The 8978-nt window shown below is 41.3% G+C and overlaps 1 protein-coding gene across 1 annotated transcript; it reads right to left on the bottom strand.

Moving 5' to 3' along the window:
* Window positions 1-488: 488 nt before the first annotated feature.
* On the bottom strand, window positions 489-6600 carry prph2b (peripherin 2b (retinal degeneration, slow)). Its single transcript, XM_056292210.1, has 3 exons — window positions 6020-6600; window positions 4429-4675; window positions 489-692 (listed from the first exon to the last, which is right to left on the bottom strand). The coding sequence occupies exons 1-3, from the start codon at window positions 6598-6600 to the stop codon at window positions 489-491; spliced, it is 1032 nt and encodes a 343-aa protein (XP_056148185.1).
* Between the last annotated feature and the right edge of the window lie 2378 nt (window positions 6601-8978).

Here is an 8978-nt window from a genome sequence, read left to right on the forward strand (position 1 = left end):
GGGTTATAATGCTTATTATTCATATTATTCTCATTAATATTATTTTTATTATTACTATTATTGTTATTATTATTATTATTATTATTATCATCGTTGTTGTTGCTGTTGCTGTTAATATTACAATCTTAAATCCAAACCTGAATAATTATGAAGTATTTATTTACATACAGCATGTTTCACTCTTTAAAAAATAGATTTTTTTTATATTTACAGAACGCTTTTGACAATATAGACATTCACATTGTTAAGTTTGAAAAATTAATTTACTTGTTCACTTTTTAAAGAGTGTGAATGTGTGATGAGGTGTGTGTGTGTGTGTGTGTGTGTGTGTGTGTGTGTGTGTGTGTGTGCGTGTGCGTGTGCGTGTATGTGTGAGTGAATGTTTTATTATAGAAGAGCTCTTGTCTTCTCTCCCGACTCTCCATGAGAACCTGTGAGGTGTTGGTGGGATTGGGGTATATCTGTAGGTAGGTAAGTAGGCGGGGGTCTCAGGTTGCTGCGGCCTCCCCCCCCCCACCCTCCTCCACCTGGTTTCCTTTCCCCAGCACTTTGATTTTTGTCATCAGCTCAACAAAGGTCTCCTTAAAACCTTTCTCCAGCAGCCAGCCCTCGCTCTCGCTCTCTGGGTTCTCCGGGTCGGACAGCGTCTCCAGAGATGTGGTCAGATACTTCAGACCTGCCATGTCCACAGACTGGCAGACAGGTGGACAGAGAAAGAGAGACTGTTAGGACCAAAAAATTCTTAAAACATCCAGTCCAGATCCAGTTTTCAGATCTTGTCTTTTTAACAGAAGGTTTGTTAAAGTTTATAAAGTTAATCAAAATATCAGAACTGTTGTTGTAGTGAAATGTGACTAAAGCCCTTTTGAAAAACTCTCTTCCTGGTTGTCAACATAATTAAATCGTTTCAGAAAAACAATCAGCTTTTGGTAATAAATTACACTATCTAATACGCTGATTTGATTTGACAGTCAATGAATTGTCATCATCAGTCTATCAGCTGGCCTATTTTTGAATAGTTGCCTAGCTACATCATGCTAGTTAGCAAGCTGGTTAGCTATGAATAGAGTCATGGGAATTCAACCTGCTGAGAATTGTCTGTGTTCAGAAAGGGGGTGCTAACACAGTTATAAAAAATCAAATGATACCTCTGAGGATGAAGAAATGACTCCTAACGTTAATATAACACAGTAAACATGGCTGAATTAAAAACATTAGACTGGATCTGAGAAGGTACAATCCTTAACATCACAGAAAGTTAAATCAGTTCATCTGGACACAACGTTTATTGAGAGAGAAACATTTCATCACTCGTCTAAGTGACCTCTTCAGTCTCAACTGACTGCAGGTATCCCCACCCTTATAAACAATGCAGTGGCATAACGATCGAAACCAATGGTCGGTTTCATATGCAAATTGCTGTGACTGAAGAGGTCACTTAGATGAGTGATGAAATGTTTCTCTCAGGCTGCATGGTGACCCAGAGGTTAGCACTGTTGCCTCACACCAAAAACGTCCTGGGTTCGAACCCCAGGGTAGTCCAACCTTGGGGGTCGTGCATGTTCTCCCCGTGTCTGTGTAGGTTTCCTCCGGGTGCTCTGGCTTCCTCCCACAGTCCAAGTACATGCCGATCAAGTGAATCGGACTTACTAAATTGTGTGTCAATGCGTGTGAATGTGTCTGCCCTGCGATGGACTGGGGACCTGTCCAGGGTGTTTCCCCATCTTTCGCCCAATGACTGCTGGCAATGGCTCCAGCATCTTATGACCCTAATTAGGATAAACGTCTTGGAAAATGAATGGATGGATGAATGTTTCTCTCAATAAATGTTGTGTCCAGATTAACTGATTCTTTCTGTGATTTTCTTACCTGGATTATTGAGCATGCATAAAGGCAAATCCTGGACATCTATGTACAAAATGTTCTTTCTGGTCCTTTCTATCTCTGGTGTATCTAATAATATGTAACCCATGAGCATCATATCCTACAGACTTTAGTAGTATGTGGTAAGAATGGTTGGTGTCTGCTAGGACTTTGCCAGGAAAAATGATATGGTGCATATTGTTTTCCATCTTCATCATAGTAGCAGGTAGTGTTGAGTTTAAAGAAGAAGTGAAGTTGTTGTGTCTCACAAACATATGAAAGAAAAGCTGGTAGAAAACCTTTACCAACAGATAGTACAACATCAATAAGAAAAACTGACAGTTAACCAGGTTTTTTTGGTTTGGTTCTGACACAACAGCATTGCTGATTCTCATTCATTTGGAATGAAGAATGACACTTGCCAACGCCTACATAGGATACACACTGGTACAATGAAACCACGAGATTCAGGACTGTGGCTTTAAAGTATATTTTTGATCCTCTAGTCTCCAAAAGTGCATCAAATGTCCTCATCATAGTTAATCTTTCTTTAGACTCCCTTCAGTAGAGATGCAATCTGTTTTCTAATTAGGAGTAGGAGTATCATTTTATTCGTTATGAGGACCTGAGAGGACTGTGTGGTTGGACTGATTTGTTATTTTTTTAGAGATGTTAATTTAAAAGTTTTTCTTCACACATAACATCTTTTTCTAAGTTGTTTATTAGAGTTTTTTTTCACTAGAAATACTGATATCACCACTGTTAAGTAACCATGAAAGGCCCATTGTAGTGTGTATTTTTGTATTTTGAGTCCAGAGATGGTTCTGGTTCTGTTTTTTATTTAACAGGACAGAAAGTGAGGTTGGTTTATGTGTGAAGATCTAAGTGAATAAGTAGCAGGATGTTATTTTTAAGTGGATCACTGATCCATCAGCCACCTGTCGTCCTCATTCAGGTTAAACTTGTTGTTTTGACCCACATACAAATCTCGTTTTCACTTTCAGGAACTCCTGCTTGTCACGGCAGTCATATACGAGATCTTCCCAGAGGGCGGTCTGTTGCTATACGGTCTAGATTAACTTGTAGAATAAATAGTCCCTGTTAATCTGCCTTCAGACTGACCACCGCTCAGTGCCCCTGAGGCCAATCTGCTCTCCTCAGCTGTAGGTTGGCCAACACTGCCTGTTATGCTATAGATACAGATGAAGACATATCAGATTGTACTGTGTTTTAGCTGGTGACATGTCAGTATAACTATGTGGATCTGAAACCAGATTCTGATTCTGAGTGAATGGTGTAGATTTAAATATTTTGTGCTGGTTTACATTTCAGACTGTCCTTCATTCCTCAACCTGTCCTGACTGAACAGAAAAACATCCATCCATCCATTATCCAACCCTTGGATAATGGATGAACAGGAAGACAAATGAGTTTTATTATAGAATCCATGTGAGTCACATACAGGTTGTGTTGCTGGCATCCAAACATGATGTATCTAATTTAGTTTGATAACATAATTCCTGTCTAAAGGACTCTTATTCAGTCTATTATCACACAGGCTGTGTCCAAATACCCATACTACAGCTGTAGTACATACTTTAAAGTACCATTTTTTAGTGTAATACATTAAAATATTTGTAGTTTGGAAAAACATAGCACTAAGCATGTTTTAATGGACAGCAAGTACTAAACAGTACATAGTATTGTTAGTATGCAGTATACTCTATTAGTATGTAGTACATCGTGGTGTATTAGGATATAGCCAATGCCTGTACGAAGGACCTTTATTTAGTGCACTATCATAATGCCGGTCTAAATGACCCTAATTGGTTTGGTCCCATGACGGTCTCTGCCTGTCGTAGATTTCCTCAGCATGGTGCAGGTTGTCGATCTGATTAAAGTTTGATCTTGAGTTGGAAAGACAGAACAGGAGAACTGCTGTTTGCCAGAGAGCCTGAGAAGAAGTCAGGTCACCTGTTAATGTTTTGGTGACCAGACGTTTCTAGAGACTCCAGCAGAACAGGTAGTGAAGTTCTGGTTAACTAAGAATCCAGTTAGACCCTCCCTCTCCCACAGTGCTTGATGAAAAACATTAAAATGAAACTGAAATTTTCACGGCATGTATTTAAACAGGTCATGTATTTAAATGCATCATGTTTTTATGTGGAAGTCGGTTGAACGATTTTAGGCTTTATTTATTCTTTCTGTCCTTGACTACTGTCAACCTTGTTTGATCAGATCTCCTACTGGCCGAATGCCCGTCATCTAATCACTCACTAATACTTACTCAGTTAACGTGCAGCCTTTCAGGTCACTTCAGTTAATTTACAGCCTCGTGTGATTAGCTTCCCCTAAATCGCAAGATTAAGAACAGCCAACTTAACTCGATTTCACGTCATAAAAGACAGGCTGCTCAAAGACTCTGCTGCTCCAGTTCATTACCAGACTAACAAGTTGAAACAAGGGAGACTTTGGGTGTGTTTGTCTTTGACTAGTTTTCCTATTTGCATTCCTTCCTGTTGCTTCGATTCTCTAATAAACATTGTGTGGAGGTGGAAATCTCACCTCCAGGACAATGGTCACGATAATCAGGGCTCCAATGCTGTTCATGATACCACCATAGTAGGACACCAGGGCCTCACGGCAGCCGTGGGTCCAAATGTTGAGCTCCTCAATTCGGTGGTCGTAGTCATAGTGGGCAGAGTTGTTGGTGAGGTGATGTTGGATGCAGGGGCGTGGGGAGCCAGGGTTACAGCAGCTGAAGGGAACTGAATCCATCAGATACTTCCCTTCTACGTTACTAAGGACACGGCTGGTGAGAACAGAAGAACAGATGGTTTGTTACCATTTGTACATTTTCTGGGTTGACCTTCCATCTCTGATTACTGCAGATCACATCAGTGGTGGTCTTAACAGAGTTTTTGGTTTGAATCTGAGCTTTGCTATGTCTTCCCTTTTGTGTCTTCATCCTGTTCTTCTTCTCAATCTTTACTTGTCTCACAAAACTAAATGAACAATAAAAAAAACTTTCCTACTCTACTGGAAGGTCAGCATCACACACTTCAAAGTGGGCTTTTCCCTTCAAGAGAACCAGTTTGTATTAGAACTGATTTCCATACTGCCCAATGTGTCACCGTGGTAACCAGGTGCCCAGTGTATTACCATGGTAATTAGCACTGTCATTGGTGTAATGATGTTACTGGTGGTACTGCACGGTGAGTGGGAGGGGCCTGTGGCTCTGAGGGGAAGGCAGGGAGTTTAAAATTGCGAAATTACACTTTTGGTGAAAACATCAAAGAGAAAAAGATGAATAATTTCTTAGTTGCATTATGAAACAATGGATTCTTAGAGAAATACGATTCATTTTTTTCCACCTTTCCCCCAAACTTGTTTGAGTCTGAAGGTAAATGGGAGATTAAGAGATATTCATACACCAACAAAAGAAACCAAATCAGTTTCTGTTCCTATAAAAGATCATTTCAGACAGGCTGGAGGTGATGCTGAGAGATGTACTTCTGATTAACCTTTAAGCAGAATTTAGCAGTGAAACTTGTATTCTGTTTGTGTCTTGTTCTAAAATTTAACTGACCTGAGTCACTGTTGGTAACTGAAACCTCATCACAGTAGGAGTTCTGTAAGATGTTCAGGGGGTTGGTAAATTATTGTCAAATCAGGAACCAACTTTTCATCCTTTTTTTGCAACTTTGGCATCAACCATCGCCAACTACCATCTCTTTAACCCACTGATCATTTATCCTCCACTGACCCTTTTTAACATGCACCGTTTCACTCAATTCTCTATGTATGGAACTTGGTCGTAGTTTTTTGTGTAGGGATGGAGGAGACTGCAAAAAACTTCCTGTTCAAATTTAACCTCGTCTTTCTCCAGAAGCTTATAGGAAGCTTAGAGATGATCTGCTGGGTTGCTCTCAATGACCTTCAGAGTAAAAAAAAACAAACCCCATCTGAGTTACATCCCCTCAACTGATCTCTCTCTCGCAACTATGTATTACTACAGTAACTTTGTGGTACTCTGTAATCTGCACAATAATCACTTCCCTATCACTTCTGGATTGTTCTTACAATTACAGGCGAGTGGATGTTGGTTCCAGTAACCTGGCTCATATTTAACTAAGTCAGTTCTCTCAGTACTCACTCTTTGACTTCATCGTTGCTCATGTCAAGGTAGCGGTTGCTGATCCACTGGACCTCAAACCAGTCCCTAAAGTTGTTGTTCCCACAGCAGCGGAACTCAATCTGGGTCATGTCCAATGTCCTCTTCATGAAACAGCGTCCAGGCGTGTCTGTGTCCTTGTAGAACTTGATGCCATTCTTCAGGCCTTCAGCGAGTGTCAGATAGAGGGCAAACTGCATGAGGAAGCAGAGAAGGGCAGTGACCAGCAGCAGAAGGTTGAAGCCGCAGCAGAACAGAAAGAAGGGCCGCAGCATCGGCTTCCACTTGGGGAACTTGACGGGGTCAAGAGAGTCATGGCACACCTTGCCGCCGAAGGCATTGACACCACATGTGATCATCCCCATCAGGATGAGCAGGTTGGGGACAAAGTGGCTCTCATTGTTGTCCATCATCTCGCTCCTCTTACGGAGCTCTATCTTGAAAAAGATGCCCAGGCTGAAGATGAGGATGCCCACCATCACCGAGAGCCAGTAGAGCAGCCAGAGAGCCTGAGCTAGCTTAACCCTCTTTGGCAGGTCGAACTTCACTGGCATAAACGCCATTTTCACCTATTATGTTATACAAATAAAACTAAACTCAGGCAGAAAACAATAGTTTATATAATTGGGGAAAGCCTTTTCGTGGGCAGTTTAAAAATCCAGTTTCAATCGCTGACTTGTAATCCATTCCAGAAGGGAGCTGCAGGCTGCGACTCGGCCAGGATTCTTGTTTTTTTATCCATGATGTGGAGTTGTAGGCCAGGACAGTCCATTCTGCATGGTGGGCAGAGCGTTCTGCTCCAAACTGGAAAAATATGAAATGGGAATCTGTCAGAGGGAGATCAGAACGTGCTGATGTTTCTCCTGCAGAAAGAAGCAGCCAGGTGTGAATGTGAGTGAAGCTGTTGTACGTCACGTTAAACCTCCCTAATCAGCCCTGATCCCTCTTAGAGCAGATGAGCCCAGGCCTCTAATCTCTGTCTTACCCCTCTAATTGGTTTGTTTCTTAAGCATCAGCTTCCCTTCTGAGAGAGAGAGAGAGAGAGAGAGATGAGAGAGAGAGAGAGGAGAGAGGAGAGAGAGAGAGAGAGAGAGAGAGAGAGAGAGAGAGAGAGAGAGAGAGAGAGAGTGAGAGAGAGAGAGAGAGAGAGAGGGAGAGAGAGAGAGAGAGAGAGAGAGAGAGAGAGAGAGAGAGAGAGAGAGAGAGAGCGAGGCTGACTGACTGATTATGGCTGCATCAGGTTTCTGTATCCATCAAGAGAACATGAACTCAAGTCATCCAACGGCAGTCAACGTAATCCAACTTCAGTCAGCTCTATCCAGGCACAGTCACCGCCATCCAGCCATAGTCACTGCTATCCAGCCACAGTCTCTGGCGGGTCTCTGCCATCCAACCATGGTTCACAACCATCCAACTAGTCAGTTTCATCCAACTACAGTCACTGCCATCCAAACAGGCACTTTCATATAACCACAGTCACTGTGTATGTATACATGCTCAGTAATCCAGGTAAGAAAATCAAAGAAACTTGAATCAGTTCATCTGGACACAATATTTATTGACAGAAACATTTCATCACTCATCTGCGACCTCTTCAGTGTAAAACTGACTGCAAGTATCCCCACCCTTATAAACAATACAGTTGCATACCAACTATCAGTTTCAATGGCCATGTGTACTATTCACAGAGGATTTGGGAATGTTTGCAATCACAGCATTGTAAGATGGTGACAGATGACCCCCCCCCCCCCCGTTCAGGGATGGTCATTCCCTCTTAAAATAGATGGCCTCTTGGCTCCCCATTCAAACCAGCATTTCCTCCCTATCAAGGATGTGCATATCCTCATCCTTGAAAGAGTGGCCACTGTAGATGGGTGTAGACTGCGGAGTCCTGGCCTGGTCGAGGAAAGGAAAGTTTCCTTCCTCGAGTAGCTTTATTGACAGCTTATGATTGGTTATGGCATGAAACAGGCTTGTACTGTCTCTTAAAGAATTTACTTTACGTATTGTCTCATAAAGAATTTACTTTACTCACTGGATTATTTTGCTCTTTATTTGTTGAGCACTTTCCCAACCGTTGAGTGTTTCTTTAAAAAAAAAACTTTATCTATCTATAGATAGATAGATAGATAGATATGTATAGTGTGTATCCAGATGAACTCGAGGGGAATCAGAATTGTCACTTTAGGGGTTTACTGAAAGCTAGTGATAGCAGTAAAATTAGCTAATATTAGATTTAATACAATACAAACTAAATCAGCAGCTTTCTCACATACAGTACTACTACTTAAATAACTTAACAGTAACAACAGTATGATATACAGTATTAGATTATATACAGTAACAGTATGTTATATAAAGTACATACAAGTAAATTGTTCTAATACAGTTCTGAGACTTTCCATTTCCTGCACATCAGAAAATGAATTGATTTAACTGGAAGCCATTTCCTCCATTTTCTCCATTTTTACTGGCTATTAATGGTGTGTAATGAACGGTGTTAGCAGGACAAAGCTCTGTTTTGTCCACAAACCAGAAGAAGTTTGGAATAAAACACACACAAGCACACTCATATGCACTCACACCCTTCAGCATATGGACTCCAGGGGAATCAAACTTGCAACCTCACTGCTTCGCAATGGCCAAAGAAAAAGGCAGGTGTAAAAAGGAGTTGTTAATCACATGAATTCATGTAGGAACCTCATTCTCTTCTGACCAACATGTGGCAGATAAAGAAGTCTGGCTGCTCCTGATTGGCTGAAACTCTGCATGTGGAGGTCAGCAGTGTTAGAGCTCTTTGTTTCTACTGGATTCTACTCAGTAAACTCAACTTTGAACAGCTTAAGTAAACTCGATGGAGGACTGTAAGTCATTGCTGAGATAATTATGGATTATGATGCATTTTAGCACATGAAACTGTGCTTGTCATTGTCTTATTCAG

Source organism: Lampris incognitus, chromosome 13, assembly GCF_029633865.1.
Source record: "Lampris incognitus isolate fLamInc1 chromosome 13, fLamInc1.hap2, whole genome shotgun sequence".
NCBI lineage: Eukaryota > Metazoa > Chordata > Actinopteri > Lampriformes > Lampridae > Lampris > Lampris incognitus.

What these genes read in the sequence shown, in the direction of transcription:
- prph2b (XM_056292210.1), bottom strand. Translation starts at nt 6,600, where the DNA reads ATGGCGTTTATGCCAGTGAAGTTCGACCTGCCAAAGAGGGTTAAGCTA. An exon ending in AGCAACGATGAAGTCAAAGA is followed by an intron (nt 4,676 to 6,019) that starts GTGAGTACTGAG and finishes TGTTCTCACCAG; the next exon opens with CCGTGTCCTTAGTAACGTAG. An exon ending in TCGTGACCATTGTCCTGGAG is followed by an intron (nt 693 to 4,428) that starts GTGAGATTTCCA and finishes CCTGTCTGCCAG; the next exon opens with TCTGTGGACATGGCAGGTCT.